The 23969-nt window shown below is 43.6% G+C and overlaps 1 protein-coding gene across 2 annotated transcripts in view; it reads left to right on the plus strand.

Annotated features, from left to right (window-relative positions):
* The window catches only part of LOC111952046 (cilia- and flagella-associated protein 36), a 31315-nt gene extending 7367 nt beyond the window's left edge, over nucleotides 1-23948 (plus strand). Inside the window, exons 2-11 of one of the 2 annotated variants that reach the window (XM_070434982.1) lie at nucleotides 4925-5131; nucleotides 7251-7315; nucleotides 7565-7666; nucleotides 9807-9921; nucleotides 10216-10303; nucleotides 20125-20269; nucleotides 20922-21027; nucleotides 22505-22638; nucleotides 22932-23087; nucleotides 23699-23948. In XM_070434982.1, coding sequence (XP_070291083.1) covers nucleotides 5095-5131; nucleotides 7251-7315; nucleotides 7565-7666; nucleotides 9807-9921; nucleotides 10216-10303; nucleotides 20125-20269; nucleotides 20922-21027; nucleotides 22505-22638; nucleotides 22932-23087; nucleotides 23699-23782 — 1032 coding nt within the window. In that variant the 5' untranslated portion in view covers nucleotides 4925-5094 and the 3' untranslated portion in view covers nucleotides 23783-23948. The remainder of the gene's footprint in view (nucleotides 1-4924; nucleotides 5132-7250; nucleotides 7316-7564; nucleotides 7667-9806; nucleotides 9922-10215; nucleotides 10304-20124; nucleotides 20270-20921; nucleotides 21028-22504; nucleotides 22639-22931; nucleotides 23088-23698) is intronic. The other variant, XM_023970484.2, reaches the window with a different exon arrangement.
* Nucleotides 23949-23969: the final 21 nt, after the last annotated feature.

Here is a 23969-nt window from a genome sequence, read left to right on the forward strand (position 1 = left end):
AAAAAAAAAAAAAAATCTACTTCCCGAATGGATTTTTCTCAGGTTTTCGCCTGCCAAATCAGTTCTGTTATACTCACAGACACTATTTTAACAGTTTTGGAAACGTTAGAGTGTTTTCTATCCAAATCTACCAGTTATATGCATATCATATCTTCTGGGCCAAAATTCTGAATGCTGCCCCCTACCCTAGAGAAGTTAAGGAGCTCCTTTAGCACCTCGGACTCAGTGACTGGCTGCAGTGACTGGGAGAAACTTTGTAGCGGGGCAAGTGAAGAAGAGGGAGAAGCATCGGGGATAGTTGCGTTAGAAGGGGTGGAAGATGAGGAAATGTTGGATGGGCAAGGAGGCATGGCTGAGTCAAATAGGAATCGAAACTTAATGAAGTGATTTAAAGAGCTCAGCCATGTGCTTCTTGTCAGTAACAACCACATCATCAACATTAAGGGACATGGGCAGCTGTAAGGAGGAGGGTTTATTCTCCAGGACTTTGACTGTTCTCCAGAACTTCTTGGGGTTAGACCCACAGAGGAAGAACTGCTCCTTAAAGTAACTAACTTTGGCCTTCCGGATAGCCTGAGCGCACTTATTTATCATTTGCCTGAACGATAGCCAGTCAGCCTCAGTATGCGTGTGCCGAGCCTTTCGCCAAATGCAATTCTTGAGGTGGAGTAACTCTGCAAGATCACGGTTGAACCAGGGGCTGAACCTGTTTTTARTTCTAATTTTCTTCATGGGGGMGTTTGTTAACAATACCACTGAAAATATTTTTAAAAATGTCCGAGCGTCTTCGACAGAGGGGATCAAGCTGATTCTATACCATTTTACAGAGGCCAGTTCGTGAAGGAAGGCTTGCTCATTCAAGTTTTTTAGCAAGCGTCTATGACAAATCAGGACAGGTCGTTTCACTGAGCAGCCATTACGAACACAGGCTGTAAAACAGTGATCACTAAGGTCATTACAGAAAACACCAGACTGATACCTATCAGGATTATTTGTGAGGATAACATCGAGGAGAGTGGCCTTTTCTGGGTGTTTGGAGTCATACCTTGTTGGATTGGTGATAATCTGAGAAAGATTTAGGGAGTCTCATTGCTTTAGGACTTGGTCAGGTGGTTTAAGAATGTCCCAGTTTAGGTCACCTTGCAGGACAATTCCTAACTTAGTGTAAGGGGCCAGGGGATAGTTTAGGGCAGGTAGGGTACAGGCCGGTGCTGATAGAGGACGATAGCACCCATCAACAGTCAACGAAGAGCTATTTGAAAGTTTAATGCTTAAAACCAGCAAATCAAATTGTTTGGGGAAAGACTTGGTAGAGACAACTGAGGTGAAGGTGATCCTTGGTAGAAAATTGCCACTCCCCCACCTTTGGAAGATCTGTCTTCCGAAAAAGGTTATAACCAAAAAGGTTAACATCAGTATTCAAAACACTGTTCCTTAACCACGTCTCAGTGATGACCAACACATCTGGATTGGAGCTGTGAACCCACACTTTCAATTGATCCATTTTGGGTAATAAGCTTCTAGTGTTAACGTGCAGAAAACCCAGGCTTTTACGAGAGCAGAAATCAGTGAAGCAGATATCAGAGCACAAGTGAGAATTGGAGCTAGCAACAGTAGCTGGGCCAGGGTGTACAGTCGTGGCCAAAAGCTTTGAGAATTACACAAATATTAATTTTCACAAAGTCTGCTGCCTCAGTTTGTATGATGACAATTTGCATATACTCCAAAATGTTATGACGAGTGATCAGATGAATTGCAATTAATTGCAAAGTCCCTCTTTGCCATGCAAATGATCTGAATCCCAAAAAACATTTCAGCCCTGCCACAAAAGGACCAGCTGACATCATGTCTGTGATTCTCTCGTTAACACAGGTGTGAGTGTTGATGAGGACACGAAGCTGGAAGCTTCAAAAGGAGGGTGGTGCTTGGAATCATTGTTCTTCCTCATTCAATCATAGTTACCTGCAAGGAAACACGTGCCGTCATCATTGCTTTGCACAAAAAGGGCTTCACAGGCAAGGATATTGCTGCCAGTAAGATTGCATCTAAATCAACCATTTATCGGATCATCAAGAACATCAAGGTGAGCGGTTCAATTGTTGTGAAGATGCCTTCAGGGTGCCCAAGAAAGTCCAGCAAGCGCCAGGACCGTCTCCTAAAGTTGATTCAGCTAAAGGGATCGGGGAACCACCAGTACGGAGCTGGCTCAGGAATGGCAGCAGGCAGGTGTGAGTGCATCTGCACGCACAGTGAGGCAAAGACTTTTGGAGGATGGCCTGGTGTCAAGAAGGGCAGCAAAGAAACCACTTCTCTCCAGGAAAAACATCAGGGACAGACTGATATTTTGCAAACAGTACAGGGATTGGATTGCTGAGGACTGGGGTAAAGCCATTTTCTCTGATGAATCCCCTTTCCAATTGTTTGGGGCATCCAGAAAAAAGCTTGTCCGGAGAAGACAAGGTGAGCGCTACCATCAGTCCTGTGTCATGCCAGCAGTAAAGCATCCTGAGACCATTCATGTGTGGGGTTGCTTCTCAGCCAAGGGAGTGGGCTCGCTCATATTTTTTCCTAAGAACACAGCCATGAATAAAGAATGGTACCAACACATCCTCCGAGAGCAACTTCTCCCAACCATCCAGGAACAGTTTGGTGACAAACAATGCCTTTTCTAGCACGATGGAGCACCTTGCCATAAGGCAAAAGTGAGTAAGTGGCTCGGGGAACAAAACATCGATATTTTGGGCCCTTGGCCAGGAAACTCCCTTGACCTTAATCCCATTGAGAATTTGTGGTCAATCCTCAAGAGGCGGGTAGACAAAAAAACATTCTGACCAACTCCAAGCATTGATTATGCAAGAATGGGCTGCCATCAGTCAGGATGTGGCCCAGAAGTTAATTGACAGCATGCCAGGGCGGATTGCAGAGGTCTTGAAAAAGAAGGGTCAACACTGCAAATATTGACTCTTTGCATCAACTTCATGTTAATTGTCAATAAACGCCTTTGACACTTATGAAATGCTTGTAATTATACTTTAGTATTCCTTAGTAACATCTGACAAAAATATCTAAAGACACTGAAGCAGCAAACTTTGTGGAAATTAATATTTGTGTCATTCTCAAAACTATTGTCCACGACTGTACATGCACATTTCCAGATATCATCAACAGAAATGTAATCAAGGCACGGCATAGTACAGGGAGAGCTCTGCAGTGCTGATTTATGACTTCTGAATTTGCATCAGATGGCAACAAGATCATATTGTATAGCAATTTCATCAGGTAACATGAATACAAAGCCGGCGAGAGGTGGTTAGAATAGGATGGTAGGCCAAAAGTCTGTTTAACCATTAGAGAGTCAGAGTCCCGAGTGTGGGAACAAACAGTCTGTCCCACGGTTGGGTAAAGACAGTTTGTAGTCAACAAAGTATGCAGGAGTCATGATGCAAATCGAAAAATAGCAAGATGCACAAGAAACAAATAAAAAGTATAACAACTTGTGGCTAGCCATTGTAAGTTCAGAGTCACTCGCCCCAACAGTGCCTGTGTGCTGGAGGCGAGAGAAAGCTTTGGAGAGAGGGGTGAGTGTGGTGGAGGAACCTGTACCAGACAGGGGGAGACAGGCCAGGGCAGACGGTGAACAGATTGCCAGGTGGAATCCAAGCAGCAGGCAATGGGAGTAGATGTGTGTCACACCCACTTGGAAGAATCTTTTATTTCTGGAGGCAGATTTCTTGTAGAAAATGCCAGTGAACATGAAATGCCAGAGGATGCTTCAGACTCCTGACACTTGTTGGGCCAAAAGCCCTTTTACTTCACACCTTAGTGCTAATTGAATTTGTATCTGGTTTGTCCTTTCAAGCCTGAGACCTCAGTTCCAGGTTGGAATGGTATCCTCAGGTCTCTGCTGTTTGTTTGCTAGAGCAAACATGGAATGGTATACCCTCTGTATAGCTTGGAAAAAGAAAACCTTGGAAGCAGTAATCTCTCCGGGTAATTTTGGTCAAAATTAGGTTGTAGGTTTGGAGTTTTGATCTGGAGCGAAGGCCATGCTGTGGAGAGTAGCATCCTGCATATGTACCTGCCAAGAAATCCAAGTTTATCTAACTCCAAATCTATCCTTTTGTAAAAAACATGTTGAAAGATGTGAGAGCTCACATTTAGCTGTGTGTTTCTCTCTGAGGGGGGTGTGTTTTCACTGCATACCAGATATTATGTCAAGAACAGCGCAAATAAGCAAAGAGAAACGACAATCCATCATTACTTTAAGACATGAAGGTCCGTCAATCTGGAAAATGTCAAGAACTTTGAACGTTTCTTCAAGTGCAGTCGCAAAAACTATCAAGTGCTATGATGAAACTGGCTCTCACAGGGGCCACCACAGGATAGGAAGACCCAGAGTTACCTCTGCTGCAGAGGATAAGTTCATTCGAGTTACCGGCCTCAGAAATTGGAAGGCCAAAAAAATGCTTCACGGAGTTAAAGTAACAGACACATCTTAATAACTGTTCAGAGGAGACTGTGTGAATCAGGCCTTCATGGTCAAATTGCTGCATAGAAACCACTAGTAAAGGACACCAATAATAAGAAGAGACTTGATTGGGCCAAGAAACACAAGCAATGGACATTASACTGATGGAAATCTGTAATTTGGTCTGATGAGTCCAAATTTGAGATTTTTGGTTCCAACCGCCGTGTCTTTGTGAGACTCGGAGTAGGTGAACGGATGATCTCCGCATGTGTGGTTCCCACCGTGAAGCACGGAGGAGGAGGTGTGATGGTGTGGGGGTGTTTTGCTGGGGACACTGTCTGTGATTTATTTAGAATTCAAGGCACACCTAACCAGCATGGCTACCACAGCATTCTGCAGTGATACGCCATCCCATCTGGTTTGGACTTAGTGGGACTATCATTTGTTTTTCAACAGGACAATGACCCACCACACCTCCAGGCTGTGTAAGGGCTATTTGACCAAGAAGGAGAGTGATGGAGTGCTGCATCAGATGACCTGGCCTCCACAATCACCCGACCTCAACCCAATTGAGATGGTTTGGGATGAGTTGAGTGAAGGAAAAGCAGCCAACAAGTGCTCAGTATATGTGGGAACTCCAAGACTGTTGGAAAAGCATTCCAGGTGAAGCTGGTTGAGAGAATGCCAAGTGTGCAACGCTGTCATCAAGGCAAATGGTGGCTACTTTGAAGAATCTCAAATCTCAAATCTATTTTTATTTGTTTAACACTTTCTTTGGTTGCGATGTGTTATTTCATAGTTTTGATGTCTTCACTATTATTATATTGTCATTACTCTTTGACTGGTACTGTGTTGAAATTAGATTGATGTAACAACATGTTAGTGAAGTTAAAGTGATGCTCCAGAACTTTTGTATAATTTCCGCCAGTAGTTTTGAAAGTGGTGCTCTCAAGTCAAAATGGGTTCCCGTTTTTATGTGTAGTACGTTATCCATTCCATATGATATTTTACATTGTTGCAATTTTGTATGATATGTTATGAATTTGTTGTGCTTAAGATCCCGGACTGTATCTTTAAGTCAATGTATTTAAGTTTTACCGTAATTTCAACGTTTTTCAACGTTGAATTTAGATGAAAACAGTACTGGTGGTTGAATTCTTCAAATCCAATGTATTTTCCATGCAGATTCCACGTCACAATAACTTGACAAATTACGTTGAAACAATGTTGATTCAACCAGTGTGTGCCCAGTTGGTAGCTAATCAATCTGGCTCGCGCTTGTTACGTTCCTTTATTTAGGCCACTAGTACATGCAACAGTGCTTGACCAAAATAATCATCACCTGATTAGCCAAACCTCCCAGTGCCAGGTGATCACTGCACACCAGATATTATGGAAGACAGAAGCTGGCTACTATAACTATTGTAATTTGTTAGCTAGCTAGGTACACTTAAAATGTAGTTCAAGATTTTTGCTGCTATTGTTAATGATGATACCGGATAAAAAAATGCACAGCTGCAAATCAGGTAGCCTAGCAGTTAAGAGCGCTGGGCCACTAACCAAAAGGTCGCTGGTTCAAATCCCCAAGCCGACTAGGAGAAACATCTCTCCTTAAGTTCTTGCGGATCAGTGGGACGCTACCGTCCCAAATTCAAATTAAATTACTATAAATATTAAACYTTCATGAAATCACAAGTGCAATACATCAAAATAAAGCTTAACTTGTTATTAATCCAGCCGTCGTGTCAGATTTAAAAAAGGCTTTACGGCGAAAGCAAACCATGCGATTATCTGAGGACAGCGCCCAGCACACACATGCATAACAAATCATTTTCAACCAGGGAGTTGCGACACAAAAGTCAGAAATAGCGATATAATATATGCCTTACCTTTGAAGATCTTCTTCTGTTGGCACTCCAAAAGGTCCCAGTTACATTACAAATGGTCCTTTTGTTCGATAAACTCCTTCTTTATATCCATAAAAACTCAGTTTAGCTGGCGCTCTTCAGTCAATAATCCACTCGTTTTCCCTCCTTCAAAATGCATACAAAATTAATCCCAAACGTTACCAATAAACTTATCCAAACAAGTCAATCAACGTTTATAATCAAACCTTAGGTACCCTAATACGCAAATAAACAATAAAATTTAAGATGGAGAATCGTTATTGTCTTTACCGGAGAAAAAGACCAAAGAACGCGCTCTCATTCACACGCTTGGAAACACTACAGCCAAAATGGGAGCCACCTAGAAAAATGACAATTTCTGGCAAATTTTTCCAAAAACCAGCCTGAAACTCTTTCTAAAGACTGTTGACATCTAGTGGAAGCCCTAGGAACTGCAATCGGGCACGATTTCGCTCTATTATAAAAGTGCCAGCCATTGAAATCAGTGGTAGGATGAGGGAGGTGATGGTTTGTCCACGGGGTTTCGCCTGCCATTTCAGTTCTGTTATACTCGCAGACATTATTTTCACCGTTTTAGAAACTTTAGAGTGTTTTCTATCCATGTGCATATCCTAGCTTCTGGGCCTGAGTAGCAGGCAGTTTACTTTGGGCACACTTTTCATCCGGACGTCAAAATACCGCCCCCTATCCCAATGAAGTTAAGCAAGGCACTTAACCCTATTTGCTCTTGTAAGTCGCTTTGGGTAAGAGCATCTGCTAAATGGCTAAAATGTAAATTAGGAATGTATGTCAATAAGCAGTGTCACCCTACTTGTTTATTTCAGATATTATGCATGCAAGTTTGCATAGATGACCAATTTTGCATTTTCTTTCAGTTTTTGATGACGAAGATGAAAATAAATTGACTTATACAGAAATCCATCAGCAGTACAAGCATTTGGTGAGTAGCTAGCTACAGTCTTTGGAATGGCTTGCAACATTATTATGCATTGGGTTTCTTATTATGACGATTTAACGTTACACATGTATCTTAGATAGACATATTCTGGAAGGGTCTGCAATTCCATAAATTAGTCCTGAATCAAGATGTGGAATGGCTCAGTTAGTCATGAATAGTTTGTCAGTGTCTTAACATCAAATGTTTTGTCTCTGGGAAAACAGTAATGCAAGTAGCTACATTTACTTTCAGGTGGAGAAGTTGTTAGAAACGTACATGCAAGAGGTTGGCATCGATGAGCAGCAGTTTCTGGAGGCATGCTCTTCTCCTTTTGCCAAGTCCAAAACCTTACAGGTAAGCTTGATCATCTTTCCTATACGCTGCCACAAATGATGCCAGCTACGTAGGTGTAGACGGATGAGTGTGCACCTTTACAATGCAAATGGGTTGAGATAACAGAACCTCTAGATATTTTCTTACATATCCTTCAGTGCTTTACACAAGTCAGTGGAAGGAAAGTGTAAACCATTGCTCTGAAAATACCTAGGTCTATGTTTGGGCCAGGGCAAGAGCTCTCTCTGGATACAGCATTAAAGGCTCTCCCTAAAAATAAAAGCATGTCAATGCCACTCTGATCTGTCACTTGCTTCATCATGCCTGCTGTGATGACATATCTAGGGGATTTGTATTATGATGATGACGTCTAATGATTGCTGGGAACTTGCCAGCTATTGGTCTCTTTTTTTGGACTCTGGCCATACTGAACGATATATTCTGTATCCGGGCGGAATTCAATAGCCTCCATCTCAGGACAATTCATTTAATGCACCATCAATGTAATGACTCCTGTATGTGATGGAGTTAATTTGTGATGACTCATCAAGTAATGTAATGTTACACACAGTAGGCTACCTGACGTCTCTGACAGTAGAGATGAGCTCTTTGACATCCCAAAGGCCTAGTTGCCTTTTGATGAAGCCAAGGGCTACAAGGTTTAGGTCTGCTCACAGGGATGAACTGAACTGGAAGCTAACCAAGTCATTTGGAATAATTATTGCACAGTGCAGGTCAGGAAGGAGGAGTGGACAGTGCCAGAGTTTAACAACTCCAATGAGGTAGCTTACTATGGGATGGGTTTCTACAGGGACTCCCTGTGATATTGTTACAATTTAACTTTGGGCCCTATCCAATCAAACTCATCCCAATCCCAAACGATTCTTCTTGCACTACAAGTAGGCCTAGGTTATGCACATTTGATGTGTGTAAATAAACAAACAATGTTTACAGTGTTTCTTTTTGTGCAAGAATACTCACTTATCCTGGAGACCTGTTTACTGATTTTATGAAATGGGCCTTCGGTTGTAGCCTGGTGGAACAAGCTGAGCGCAACAGTCAGTCTGCTTGACCAGGCCACAGCGGTCAGTATGCTTGACCAGGCCACTTCGGTTGTAGCCTGGTGGAACAAGCTGAGTGCAACAGTCAGTCTGCTTGACCAGGCCACAGCGGTCAGTATGCTTGACCAGGCCACTTTGGTTGCATGGCAAGCAATCAAGAACAAGAAAGGTACATATTGAACTACCTGTGAAGAAAGGTAGGCTACATATTAATGACTTGAAGCCAAGCTCCTTTCAGTTCTGCTCATGCTGTTACCTGCTGTCTCCATGCCGACTGTTTTGACAGTTCACCGCCCGCGAGGGCGGGGTTGTGATACTACTTAATTACCTTGCTGAAGCATTTCCCTGAGGTCTGAATCTGAGGACCTTATCACCATTGAGCCTAATCCACACCTTTCCCGACCCTTTACCTTCCTACTAATGGTAGGGAATATGAACTGTCAGAGTGGGGAAATATGATAGGATTGGGTGTGCTCTCATGAAAAAACATTAAAGATAACTTGCAGCCTAGATCTTCTTGAAATGCGTCCTCCCGTCATGGACTGAGGAGCATGCCCCATCATGTTCAACTCCATGGTCAAAGAATGCATGGCCCTGCATAAAAATACATAATAGGAAATAGTTCAGGTACACAATGATGCATTCTGTTTCTCCTCCGTCTGCTGGTGTTGTGAACCTGAGACTATTAAACATACAGGAGCTCAGGTAGACCTGATCTATGACCAGATTAGTGGGCCGGGCCTAAATCGGGTTAGTGAGATACAGGAACAGCTCGATGGAGCTATTCCTGATGGAGAGTGTTACTTAGTGTCAGAGCCAGCGGTGCCCTCTGGGACATACCTGGGCCAGAAAAAGACCTCGGTTGTGATTTAAGTTACCAGGAGGCACATAATGTAGGCCTCAGGACAGAGACATAGAGAGGAAGATAACTCAGAGCTGACCCAGTTTCAATTACAGTGCCAACTGCCAAGGTTGCACAACCCAGAGGCAGAGAACCCAAAGAAACAAGTACAAATATGAATAATTCATTGGACTTGGCAAGATGGTTAGCAGATGTAGAACAGTATTCATGCTTATTATTAACTGTACCTTTTGTACAGACTGTATTCCAGCCCGTCCTGGCCACAGACGACTTCCAGATGTTCAGGTCTCTCATGGTGCAGAAGAACATGGAGCTCCAGCTTCAGGCGCTGCAGGTCATTAAAGAGAGAAATGGTACACCTTTTCACTGTTGTCACACAACTCCTAATTAGGGTTGAACAAATCTGGTAACTTTCCCAACATATTCAGATTTTCCAGAAGTCTTGATTGGAGGATTCCGGATTTCTTCCGTATTCCCTCCTGATTTGGGAAAGTTACTGGATTTTTTTGCAATCCTAATGCTTGCCTACCGTACCAGCTTACACACTACTCCATCATGCGGGTGTGCCCACACACACACACTTGGCACCGATGAGCCTACACCGGTCCAAAACCGTTTGTTCTAATGCTCCCCTCTTGTGTGCATAGGCGCCCTGCCTGAGTGTCTCACAGATGGAGCAGACGTGATGAGTGAACTGGAGCAGCAGGAGATGAAGATTATACAGGAGGTTCTGAAGTAAGAGACTCATAGAACTGGGGCCATTACACCAGCCCTCATACATGCACTGTCATTTTATAAGAATAGGGTTTTCATCAGGTTCTCATCAATGATGTAGGCTTTGTTGTGTCATTTCCTTTAGTCATTGGCGCACACGTAGGGCCCGTAGTTTTGCCTGAGCACATTATTAGACCAGGAAAAACTCCAGCTCCCAATAAACCCCCCCCCCAAAAAAGGAACAATAAAATAACAATGAGGCTATATACATGATATATTATTATATATTATTCGTAGTCGTCTATTTACCACCACAGACCGATGCTGGCACTAAGACCGCAATCAACGAGGTGTATAAGGCCATAAGCAAACAAGAAAATGCTCACCCAGAAGCGGCTATCCTTGTGGCCGAGGACTTTAATGCAGGCAAACTTAAATCAGTTTTACCAAATTTTTACCAGCATGTCACATGTGCAACCAGAGGGGGAAAAAACTCTGACCACCTTTACTCCACACACAGAGATGCATACAAAGCTCTCCCTTGCCCTCCATTTGGCAAATCTGACCATAATTCTATCCTCCTGATTCCTGCTTTCAAGCAAAAACTAAAGCAGGAAGTACCAGTGACTCGCTCAATACGGAAGTGGTTAGATGACGCGGATGCTATGCTACAGGACTACAGGAAAAGGTGGGACGAACAGGCCCCCATTAACATCAACAGGGCTGTAGTGATTGAGTCGAGAGTTTCAAGTTCCTTGATGTCCACATCACCAACGATCTATCATGATCCAAACAGATGAAGAGGGCACGACAAAACCTTTTCCCCCTCAGGAGACTGAAAAGATTTAGCATGGGTCCCCAGATCCTCAAAGTTCTACAGCTGCACCATCGAGATCATCCTGACCAGTTGCATCACCGCCTGGTATGGCAACTGCTCAGCATCTGACCGTAAGGCGCTACAGATGGTAGTGCGTACGGCCCAGTACATCACTGGGGCCAAGCTTGCTGCAATCCAGGACCTATATACTAGGCGGTGTCAGTGGAAAGCCCATAAAATTGTCAGACTACAGTCACCCAAGTCATAGACTGTTTTCTCTGCTACCCCAAGGCAAGCGGTACCGGAGCGCCAGGTCTAGGACCAAAAGGCTCCTTATCAGCTTCTACCCCCAAGCCATAAGACTGCTGAACAATTAATCAAATGGCCCCCGGACTATGGCCATTGACCCCCCCCCCCTGTTTTTACACTGCTGCTACTTGCTGTTTATTATCTATGCATAGTCACTTCACCCCTACCTACATGTACAAATTACTTCTAACCTCAACCCCCGCACACTGACTCTGTACCGGTACCCCCTGTATATAGCTTCGTTATTGTTACTTTTTATTTTATACTTTTAGTTTATTTGGTAATTATTTTCTTAACTCTTCTTGAACTGCACTGTTGGTTAAGGGCTTGTAAGTTAGCATTTAACAGTAAGGTCTACACTTGTTATATTCGGCGCATGTGTGTAACGATCGTCTGTGGTGGTAGAAGGATCGGACCAAGGTGCGGCATGGTAAGTGTTCATGTCTTTTTAATAAACAAAACTGAACACTGGAACAAAACAATAAACGAAGTGAACAAACGAAACAGTACCGTGTGGCGACAAACACTGACACGGAAGACAAACACCCACAAACCAAAAGACAAAACAGGCTACCTAAATATGGTTCCCAATCAGAGACAATGACAAACACCTGCCTCTGATTGAGAACCATATCAGGCCAACGACAAACCCAACATAGAAACACAAAACATAGATAACCCACCCAACTCACACCCTGACCACACTAAAACAAAGAAAATACAAAAGAACTATGGTCAGTACGTGACAATGTGACAAATAAAGTTTGACTCGGTACTGGTACCCTCTGTATCAAATCAATGTGTGGGGGTACAGGTTATTCGTGGTAATTTGTACATGTAGGTATGGGTAAAGTGACTATGCATAGATAATAAACAGTGAGTAGCAGCAGTGTAAAAACAAAGGCGGGGGCGGTGTCAATGCAAATAGTTTGTGTGCCCGTTTGATTAATTGTTCAGCAATCTTATGGCTTGGGGGTAGAAGCTGTTAATGTATACTCACTATTTTTGTGTCTGTGTCGGCATKCTTGGTGGTAGATGGCTGTGTAGTAAATCAGTGAGTGACAAATCATCCAAGATTATAACTTTCTAGCTCTATTGGGATTTCTGCATTTGAAGCTAAGCCAAGTGCAGCACTAAAGGCTGTGTGTCCATGGGGACTAAACTCCTTAGTGTTACACTAATATTGAGGGATTTACACTCCTTGGCAATGGAGAAAATGTAATTTTATCCTTTTGTCTTAGGGCTGGCCCCACCAACCATTCTTTGGTCTTGATTGTCTAGTTGAAGTCTATTTGATGTGTCAGAGGGACTTGTTATATATCTACGTGATGCATCTTCAGGCTTTGTTTGCTGTCAGTGGTATAATCGGGGCATTAGATCAAATCAAATGTTATTGGTCACATGCAGATGTTATTGCGAGTGTAGCGAAATGCTTGTGCTTCTATTTCCGATAACGCAGTAATATCTAACAAGTAATCTAACAAATTCACAACAACTACCTTATACACACAAATGTAAGGGATGAATAAGATATAAGATCACGAGTTCATGCAGAGTTAGGCCTATTTTATAGCACAGTGCATGGAGACCACTTAGCCTACGTTGCTCTCATGTTATGTAATGTTCTCAGCTATGATCATTGAAAATGTTGCATCATTTGTGTGCTCTTAAAATCCTGTGTGATGGAAAGTGTCATCCTAGTTGAATTAAGTTGCTAATCAATTAAATAAAGAGATTATCATGGTGAGTGGCAGCAAGTTGCGGGAAGTAGGGGTGCTGAGGTTTCTGCAGCAGCCCCTGAAAAATGTAAAATAAAAGTGTATATTAATGGGGGGAAAAATGCTATTTCTTCACAAAAGTAGTGCACTGGGCCTTTACTAGTCCTGTATTAGAGTACCAATATAACCGCCTGTCTATAGCGCGGGCCAACATTTATTTTTCTAATATAATGGGCCACGTGAGAATTTCTGGTCATTTAACCTATTTCTTAGGTTATTTTTGTACATTTTGATATTGCCTATAGGGCGTAAAATTGCTGGGCCCATCCTTAACAAGTGATCTGAGTCACATACGCCTAAAATAACACGAACTGTTCTTGCAGGTGGGAGTTGGACAGAGAGCCAGCGGGTGCAGTATGAAAAGCTGCGTGTGCGGGCAGGAGCGCGATGAATAAATCAGTCCCGTGCCGACTTCTACTTGGACTCATGCCAGCTCTGGGCCTTCTAGTGTCTTTATACCACTCATAATACAGTACTATGTACAGTGAATTCGGAAAGTATTAAGACCATTGACATTTTCCGTTTTTTTTATTTTTAATACATTTGCAAACATTTCTAAAAACCTGTTTTTGCTTTGTCATTATGGGGTATTGTGTGTAGATTGATAAGGGGAAAAAACTATTTAATACATTTTAGAATAAGGCTGTAACGTAACAAAATGTGGAAAAAGTCAAGGGGTCTGAATACTTTGCGAATGCACTGTAGGTTAATGTACTGTCAGGTCCAGAATTATTGACACCCTTGATAAATGAGCAAAAAAGACTGTATAAAATAAATAATACAAATACTGAGCTATATTTTTCTATTTCACCTTTATTTAACCAGGTAGGCTAGTTGAGAACAAGTTCTCATTTACAACTGCGACCTGGCCAAGATAAAGCAAAGCAGTGCGACACAAACAACAACACAGATTTACACATGGAATAAACAAGTGTACAGTCAAGAACACAATAGAAAAAAGAAAGTCTATATACACAGTGTGTGCAAATGGCAATATTGTATGCTAATACAATTGCTCAGATATAGATTTAGTTTAACAAGTCATATTTCTTTCTCTCAAAAAGAGAGGTCAAAATGATTGCCAAACCTTTTTTCTATACCACCAGTGTTTGATTTGATTTATTTTGACACCAAACCTAAGTTTATTTATTTATTTATTTGTCACGTGCGCCGAATACAGTGAAATGCTTACTTACAGGCCCTAACCAACAGTGCAATGTTTTAGTAAAAAATAGGTATTAGATGAACAATAGATACTGTGGGGGAAAAAAGTATTTAGTCAGCCACCAATTGTGCAAGTTCTCCCACTTAAAAAGATGAGAGGCCTGTAATTTTCATCATAGGTACACTTCAACTATGACAGACAAAATGAGGGGGGAAAATCCAGAAAATCACATTGTAGGATTTTTTATGATTTAATTGCAAAATTATGGTGGAAAATAAGTATTGTGGTCACCTACCAAACAACAAGAATTTCTGGCCTCTCACAGACCCGCAACTTCTTCTTTAAGAGGCTTCATGTCCTTTTCGCTTTCTTTAACTAATTCGTTTTACTTCTCTTGTGTGACTACTCTTATATGATCGCGCATGCGTCTTTTTTGGATATCTTTGGCTCATCAGTAAATTAAAGTGGAGTTTGGAGTGTGAACTATGTAATAATCACCTGTCCACAACCTCAAACAGTCACACTCCAAACTCCACTATGGCCAAGACAAAGAGCTGTCAAAGGACACCAGAAACAAAATTGTAGACCTGCACCAGGCTGGGAAGACTGAATCTGCAATAGGTAAGCAGCTTGGTTTGAAGAAATCAACTGTGGGAGCAATTATTAGGAAATGGAAGACATACAAGACCACTGATAATCTCCCTCGATCTGGGGCTCCACGCAAGATCTCACCCCGTGGGGTCAAAATGATCACAAGAACGGTGAGCAAAAATCCCAGAACCACACGGGGGGACCTAGTGAATGACCTGCAGAGAGCTGGGACCAAAGTAACAAAGCCTACATCAGTAACACACTACGCCGCCAGGGACTCAAATCCTGCAGTGCCAGACGTGTCCCCCTGCTTCAGCCAGTACATGTCCCAGGCCCGTCTGAAGTTTGCTAGAGAGCATTTGGATGATCCAGAAGAAGATTGGGAGAATGTCATATGGTCAGATGAAACCAAAATAGAACTTTTTGGTAAAAATTCAACTCGTCGTGTGTTGGAGGACAAAGAATGCTGAGTTGCATCCAAAGAACACCATACCTACTGTGAAGCATGGGGGTGGAAACATCATGCTTTGGGGCTGTTTTTCTGCAAAGGGACCAGGACGACTGACGTGTAAAGGAAAGAATGAATGGGGCCATGTATCGTGAGATTTTGAGTGAAAACCTCCTTCCATCAGCAAGGGCATTGAAGATGAAACGTGGCTGGTCTTTCAGCATGACAATGATCCCAAACAGCACGCCCGGGCAACGAAGGAGTGGCTTCGTAAGAAGCATTTCAAGGTCCTGAGTGGCCTAGCCAGTCTCCAGATCTCAAACCCATAGAAAATCTTTGGAGGGAGTTGAAAGTCCGTGTTGCCCAGCAACAGCCCCAAAACATCACTGCTCTAGAGGAGATCTGCATGGAGGAATGGGCCAAAATACCAGCAACAGTGTGTGAAAACCTTGTGAAGACTTACAGAAAACGTTTGACCTCTGTCATCGCCAACAAAGGGTATATAACAAAGTATTGAGATACACGTTTGTTATTGTCCAAATACTTATTTTCCACCATAATTTGCAAATAAATTCATTAAAAATCCTACAATGTGATTTTCTGGATTTTTTTTTCTCATTTTGTCTGTCATAGTTGAAGTGTACCTATGATGAAAATTACAGGCCTCTCTCATCTTTTTAAGTGGGAGAACTTGCACAATTGGTGGCTGACTAAATACTTTTTTTGCCCCACTGTAAGTAGAGAAATAAAAAACAACACTAAAAAGACAATGAAAAATAATAGTAGCGAGGCTATATACAGGCACCAGTTAGTCGGGCTAATTGAGTTAGTATGTACACGTAGGTATGGTTAAAGTGACTATGCATATATGATAAACAGAGAGTAGCAGTAGCATAAAAAAGAGGTGTTGATGGGTGGCGGGACACAATGCAGATAGTGCGGGGGCACCGGTTAGTCGGGCTAATTGAGGTAGTATGTACGTGTAGGTATGGTTAAAGTGACTATGCATATAAGATAAACAGAGAGTAGCAGCAGCGTAAAAGAGGGGTTGGGGGGTGGACACAATGCAAATAGTCCGGGTAGCCATTTGATTACCTGTTCAGGAGTCTTATGGCTTGGGGGTAAAAGCTGTTGAGAAGCCTTTTGGTCCTAGACTTGCCATGCGGTAGTAGAGAGAACAGTCTATGACTGGGGTGGCTGGGATCTTTGACAATTTTTAGGGCCTTCCTCTGACACCGCCTGGTGTAGAGGTCCTGGATGGCAGGCAGCTTAGCCTCAGTGATGTACTGGGCCATACGCGCTACCCTCTGTAGTGCCTTGCGGTCGGAGGCCGATCAGTTGCCGTACCAGGCATTGATGCAACCAGTCAGGATGCTCTCGATCGTGCAGCTGTAGAACCTTTTGAGGATCTCAGGACCCATGCCAAATCTTTTTAGTTTCCTGAGAGGGAATAGGCTTTGTTGTGCCCTCTTCACAACTGTCTTGGTGTGCTTGGACCATTCTAGTTTGTTGTTGATGTGGACACCAAGGAACTTGAAGCTCTCAACCTGCTCCACTGCAGCCCAGTCAATGAGAATGGGGGCGTGCTCAGTCCTCCTTCTCCTGTAGTCCACAATCATCTCCTTAGTCTTGCTCACGTTGAGGGATAGGTTGTTATTCTGGCACCACCCGGCCAGGTCTCTGACCCCCTCCCTATAAGCTGTCTCGTCGTTGTCGGTGATCAGGCCTACCACTGTTGTGTCGTCTGCAAACTTAATGATAGTGTTGGAGTCGTGCCTGGCCACGCAGTCGTGGGTGAACACGGAGTACAGGAGGGGACTGAGCACTCACCCCTGAGCGGCTCCAGTGTTGAGGATCAGTGTGGCAGATGTGTTGCTACCTACCCTCACCACCTGGGGGCGACCCGTCAGGAAGTCCAGGATCCAGTTGCAGAGGGAGGTGTTTAGTCCCAGGATCCTTAGTTTAGTGATGAGCTTTGAGGGTACTATGGTGCTGAGCTGTAGTCAATGAATAGCATTCTCATGTAGGTGTTCCTTTTGTCCAGGTGGGAAAGGGCAGTGTGGAGTGCAATAGAGATTGCATCATCTGTGGATCTGTTTGGGCGGTATGCAAATTGGAGTGGGTCTAGGGTTTCTGGAATAATGGTGTTGATGTGAGCCATTACCAGCCTTTCAAAGCACTTCATGGCTACGGACATGAGTGCTACGGGTCTGTATTCATTTAGGCAGGTTGCCTTAGTGTTCTTGGGCACAGGGACTATGGTGATCTGCTTGAAACATGTTGGTATTACAGACTCAATCAGGGACATGTTGAAAATGTCAGTGAAGACATCTGCCAGTTGGTCAGCACATGCCCGGAGCACACGTCCTGGTAATCCGTCTGGCCCCACGGCCTTGTGAATGTTGATATGTTTACTCACATCAGCTACGGAGAGCATGATCACACAGTCGTCCAGAACAGCTGATGCTCTCATGCATGTTTCAGTGTTGCTTGCCTCGAAGCGAGCATAGAAGTGATTTAGCTCGTCTGGTAGGCTTGTGTCACTGGGCAGCTCGCGACTGTGCTTCCCTTTGGAGTCTGTAATAATTTGCAAGCCCTGCCACATAAGACACGCGTCGGAGACGGTGTAGTATGATTCAATCTTAGCCCTGTATGGCGCTTTGCCTGTTTCATGGTTCGTCGGAGGGCATAGCAGGATTTCTTAAGCTTCCGGGTTAGAGTCCCGCACCTTGAAAGAGGCAGCTCTGCCCTTTAGCTCAGTGCGAATGTTGCCTGTAATCCATGGCTTCTGGTTGGGATATATATGTACAGTCACTATGGGGACGACATCCTCGATGCACTTATTGATAAAGCCAGTGACTGATGTGTTGTACTCCTCAATGCAATTGAAAGAATCCCGGAACATGTTCCAGTCTGTGATTGCAAAACAGTCCTGTAGTTTAGCATCTGTGTCATCTGACCAGTTTTTTTATAGACCGAGTCACTGGTGCTTCCTGTTTTAATTTTAGCTTGTAAGCAGGAATCAGGAGGATAGAGTTGTGGTCAGATTTACCAAATGGAGGGCAAGGGAGAGCTTTGTACGCGTCTCTGTGTGGAGTACAGGCAATCTATAATTTTTTCCCCTCTGGTTACACATTTAACATGTTTCTAGAGATTAGGTTAAACTGATTTACGTTTCCCTGCATTAAAGTCTCCGGCCACTAGGAGTGCCTTCTCTGGGTGAGGGGTTTCTTGTTTGCTTATTTCCTTATACAGCTGACTGAGTGCAGTCTTAGTGCCAGCATCTGTCTGGGGTGGTAAATAAACAGCTACGAAAAGTATTGTTGAAAACTCTCTTGGCAAATAGTGTGGTCCACAGTTTATCATAAGATACTCTACTTCAGGCGAGCAAAATCTAGAGACTTCCTTCGATTTCGTGCACCAGCTGTTGTTTACAAATATGCACAGACCGCTCCCTCTCGTCTTACCGGAGTGTGCTATCAAGCCGGTGCAGCGTATATCCTGCTAGCTGAATATCCATGTCATCATTCAGCCACGATTCCGTGAAACATAAGATGTTACGGTTTTTGATGTCCCGTTGTAGGATATTCGTGATCGTACCTCGTCTAATTTATTGTCCSATGATTGTACGTTGGCGAGTAATATTGACAGTAACAGCAGCTTTCCCACTCGCCTTCTGCGGATCCTTGCGAGGCACCCCGCTCTGTGTCCTCTGTACCTGCGTCTCTTTCTCTTGCCAATAACGGGGATGTTGGCCTTGTCGGGTGTTAGCAGTACATCCTGTGCGTCCTGCTTGTTGAAGAAAAAATCTTTGTCTAATCCGAGGTGAGTGATCGCTGTCCTGATATCCAGAAGCTCTTTTTTGCCGTAAGATACGGTGGCAGAAACATTATTTACAAAATAAGTTACAAATAACAACAACAGAAAACATGATAGCACAATTGGTTAGGCGCGCGTTAAACTGCTCCCATTTCTTCCGGCGACATTTTATGATGCATAATCAGAAAATAAACCCATAACTACTGTAAAATATGGTGGTGGATCTTTGGTTGTATGGGGCTATTTTGCTTCCACTGGTCCTGGGGCCCCTTGTTAAGGTCAACGGCATGAACTTTACCCAGTAGCAGGAAATCTTTGCCAAAAACCTGGTTTCCTCTGCCAGGAGGCTGAAACTTGGCTGCAGTAGAACTTCCAGCAAGACAATAACTTGAACCCTGGTAAAAAACCTGTGGTTTGAATTGAAGAGGGCAGTCCATAAGCGCATACGAAGGATATCAAGGATCTGGGAAAAAATCTTTATGGAGGAATGGTCTAAGATCCCTCCCTAAGTGTTCTCCAATCTCATAAAAAGGCTCAGTGCCGTTATCCTCACAAGATGAAGTATTGAAAACAGGTGCCAATAATCTTGAACCCCATCTTTTGGGAGAGAAAAAAAGTATTACTTTTTAAACAATCTTTTCTCTGAGAAATTGTATTAGTATAATAACATTTGTAGTTTTATTTTGCATACAATATAGCTCAGTATTTATTTATTTTATAGTCTCTCAATGGTGCCAATAATGGCTGTGTTATTTAAGACCGCTTTGTATTCAACTACAAGTAACACATTGAAACACTAGTACAACCCTATAAAACCATGGTGGTGTTTGATGTAAAGTAACCTCCCTCTTACCATCTGAGTTAAACAACTATCTACTGCTAGTAAACATATCTCCCCGATGTGTGTTTGTACAGGAAGTCAAAGGAGGATTATGACCTAGAGATGGCTCGGCGACAGCAGTCAGAGGAGATCGGCTCCACGTCCAGAAGCTGCTCTGATAGGCCAGTTCTAGAGGCAATCAGCATCCAGAGACCCACCTCCATTCAACAGACCAACAAGGTGAGTTATGAACCTAATACTGACCCATCAGAGTGTTGTAATACAAAAATACTGAACATAAGACTCTTTGTCTGTCGAATGTGATAAATGGTTCCTATTTCATGTATTCAGAGCCATAGTATTCTTCTGAGCAATGTAGTTTAGCAGCAACACAAAAGAAGGGGAAGTGATGAGTGCAGCAGCTTACAGTCCCTACATATCACGTTACTAGACAGTCTTCAATCAATCAACTAATGCAGAGCAGTACATGATCTGGCAGATATCCAGCCCTGTTCTAGGACATGGACTCACATTGTTAACTAAAGGTTTGACTTGTAACACTGTTTTTGCCGCATTATTGTTACAATATATGTTTTTTAGCCTGTATATTAACCTAAAGTGGGGTATGTTGCACATGCTCAGCCCAAGGCTGAGGCGAAGGTGTGGGACAGTGGTAGCCACCAGCCCTCTGTCCCTTTGTTCAATGGCAACGCAACGGTAACTCCTAGTAGTGCAATAGCAGACTGTGTGCACTGTACTATGTTAGACCTGTAGTCTGTTGTGGTCGCCCATAAATGTTAGCTGTACAACCTGAACTTTGTGAACATCAGTGTGGCATTATAACTGGAACCGCTAGATGCAATGACATGGCTGCCCTGTGCCTTCCCTGTAGGTGAACAGTACATCTCCTCAGAGAGGGGAGCTGAAGGCTGCTGGAGGTAGTGGGCAGATGAGTCCAGCCAATACCAGCACATCTGCCCCTTCTAAGTTGGCATCAGGTAATAACTGTTACATTCAGTCTCCAATACTGTTAGCTGACTGTTTCCCCTCCATATACTTTGGTGCTTGAAACAGTCTTCTCTTTCATGTTCTCAGTACATCTGCTCTATTACTAGTCTGTAGTGATGTCTCGGTACCCTCCCTTCTCCTGCCCTCCCTACTGTTCACTGGATTTACTCTGTGCCCTCAGTTTATAGTATACACTAGTCTGTTCCCCTTGAAGCCTTTCCTGTAGTGTAGATATAGCACATGAATGCTAAAAGGTTCATATACACTACATGTCCCTTCAAATTAGTGGATTCGGCCATTTCAGCCATACCCGTTGCTGACAGGTATATAAAAATCGAGCACACAGCCATGCAAACTCTATAGACAAACATTGGCAGTAGAATGGCTTTACTGAAGAGCTCAGTGACTTTCAACATGGCACCGTCATAGCATGCCACCTTTCCAACAAGTCAGTTCATCAAATTTTTGCCCTGTTAGAGCTGCCCTGGTCAACTGTAAGTGCTGTTATTGTGAGGTGGAAATGTCTAGGAGCATCAACGGCTCTGCCGCAAAGTGGTAGGCCACACAAGCTCACAGAACGGGACCGCGTAGCGTGTAAAAAATCTTCTGTCCTCAGTTGCAACASTCACTACAGAGTTCCGAACTGCCTCTGGAAGCAACATCAGCCCAAGAAATGTTCGTCAGGAGCTTCATGAAATGGGATTCCATGGCAGAGCAGCCGCACATAAGCCTAAGATCACCATGTGCTAAGCCAAGCGTCGGCTGGAGTGGTGTAAAGCTTGTCGCCATTGGACTCGCGTTCCCTGGAGTGATGAATCACGCTTCACCATCTGGCAGTCCGATGGAAAAATCTGGGGTTGGCGGATGCCAAGAGAGAATGCATCCTGCCCGAATCCATAGTGCCAACTGTACATTTTGGTGGAGGAATAATGGTCTGGGGCTGTTTTTCATGGTTCGGGCTAGGCCCCTTAGTTCCAGTGAAGGGAAATCTTAACGCTACAGCATACAATGACATTCTAGACGATTCTGTGCTTCCAATTTTGTGTCAACATTTTGATAAAGGCCCTTTCCTGTTTCAGCATGACAATGCCCCCGTGCACAAAGTGAGGTCCATATAGAAATGGTTTGTTGAGATTGGTGTGGAAGAACTTGACTGGCCCTGAGAACTTGACAGAGCCCTGACACCTTTGGGATGAATTGTAACAGTGACTGCGAGCCAGGTTTAATTGCCTAACACCAGTGCCCGACCTCACTAATGCTCTTGTGGCTGAATGGAAGCAAATTCCAACATCTAGTGGAAAGCCTTCCCAGAAGAGTGGAGTCTGTTATAGCAGCAAAGTGGGGACCAACTCCATAATAACGCCCATGATTTTGGAATGAGATGTTCGACGAGCAGGTGTCCACATACTTTTGGTCAGGTAGTGTACTTCAGAGGTTGTGTGACTAATGGAGGGTTATGTGTTGAAGTCCTTCCTGCTGTGAGGGTTCCAGTGAAGGGCACAGAGCTTCCGGCTGTCTCCAGGGAGAAGGGCAGCAGCCAGGCAGTAGAGGGCTGGATAGAGGAGGCACGCAAGGAGGCTGGCATCTCCAAGCCGTTCACAGTGAGACTCTCCTACTGCATACACCACACATAGGGCTTTGTGTTTTGGTTCATCATGTCACATGATGTAGATTTTAACATTTATAAGGCTTTCCCAGAAATGAGAATTAGAGAATTTACATTTTTCTGAGGATGGTGCTGAAGCGTCGGACATAAAAGCGTTAAATCCAGGTCATGTGACATTAACCATAACACAGGGCCATATGTCATGCACTCTGAATAAACAACACCCAGGCAACATTACCAATTTCACTGAAGACAGAGGACTGATGGATTGTGTTTCTCTGTGTTCAGGAGTTGTCAGCAGAGCAGCAGGTGCAACTCCAGCAGAGGGCGCTGTACCTGAGGCAGCAGAGGGACAAACTTCAGGCCATGAAAAGAGAGCAGAGACCCAAACTAGCCACACCAGAGGAACCCCCAGCACACCCTGCACCCACTCCCAGCACACCGGTAACAGCTTTCATTAGTGGTAGATAATGCACCATACCTCAGCTGATGGCTGCAAATTCAAGTAGAACTCTGCTAGCAAAGAACCTGAGGTCTGCCTGTGTCATGTTTTTAGTGAGTTTCAAATGCAATCTTCTCTCTTGGTTTCCCCAGATTTTCTGTTCACATTATTCCCTTTTTAAAGTGTTTTGTTCCTCCTCTTTTGCTGCCTTGCCAATCAAAGGACTATGTTCCCAAAATGAACATGGGTGGTGCTAGTAGTGTACAGGAAGAGATGGTCAATGCCTCGCAGCCTGCGAGCTCTCTCGTTGGGGGACATAAACCCAAGGTGATCTGGGTTGGAGTGATGACTGTCTCCACTTTGTAGTGCTGCTGCCCCGTGTGCTTCTACTCTTAGAGCTCTATTCAGTCTAGATCGTGCAATATGAAAAAGGTCATTTCCAATTGAGCCGGCATATTTACCGTGAATGCAGTCTCCACTAACATCGCTTTTAAATCAGGCTGAACTTCGGCGATACGGATTGAATAAAGCCCTTGCTGTAGCAGATTTGTGACTTAAGTTTGTGGTGCTACCGTTCAACATTTGATACACTTTCTTGGTTTTCCCTTCAAAGGAGATCTCTGTCGAAGATAAAAAGAAGTTACAGAAAAGAAAACATCTGGCTGAAAAACTGAAAGAGGAAGTCATCAAGAAGTAAACGCAACTGCAATATACCCCCCCCCCCCCAGAGTTTAATTGTAGTCAAAATGGACCAGAAATGCACCGGGACAAGGAGTTCAAATGGACCTTGATATAGAATCAGTGGTGCATTAATATTAACTATGTAAGATCATGTATGCTGTTTAATAAATCCTATTATTTTATACACTTTCTGCCAGAGATCT

Source organism: Salvelinus sp. IW2-2015, linkage group LG25 (genome assembly GCF_002910315.2).
Source record: "Salvelinus sp. IW2-2015 linkage group LG25, ASM291031v2, whole genome shotgun sequence".
Taxonomy (NCBI): domain Eukaryota; kingdom Metazoa; phylum Chordata; class Actinopteri; order Salmoniformes; family Salmonidae; genus Salvelinus; species Salvelinus sp. IW2-2015.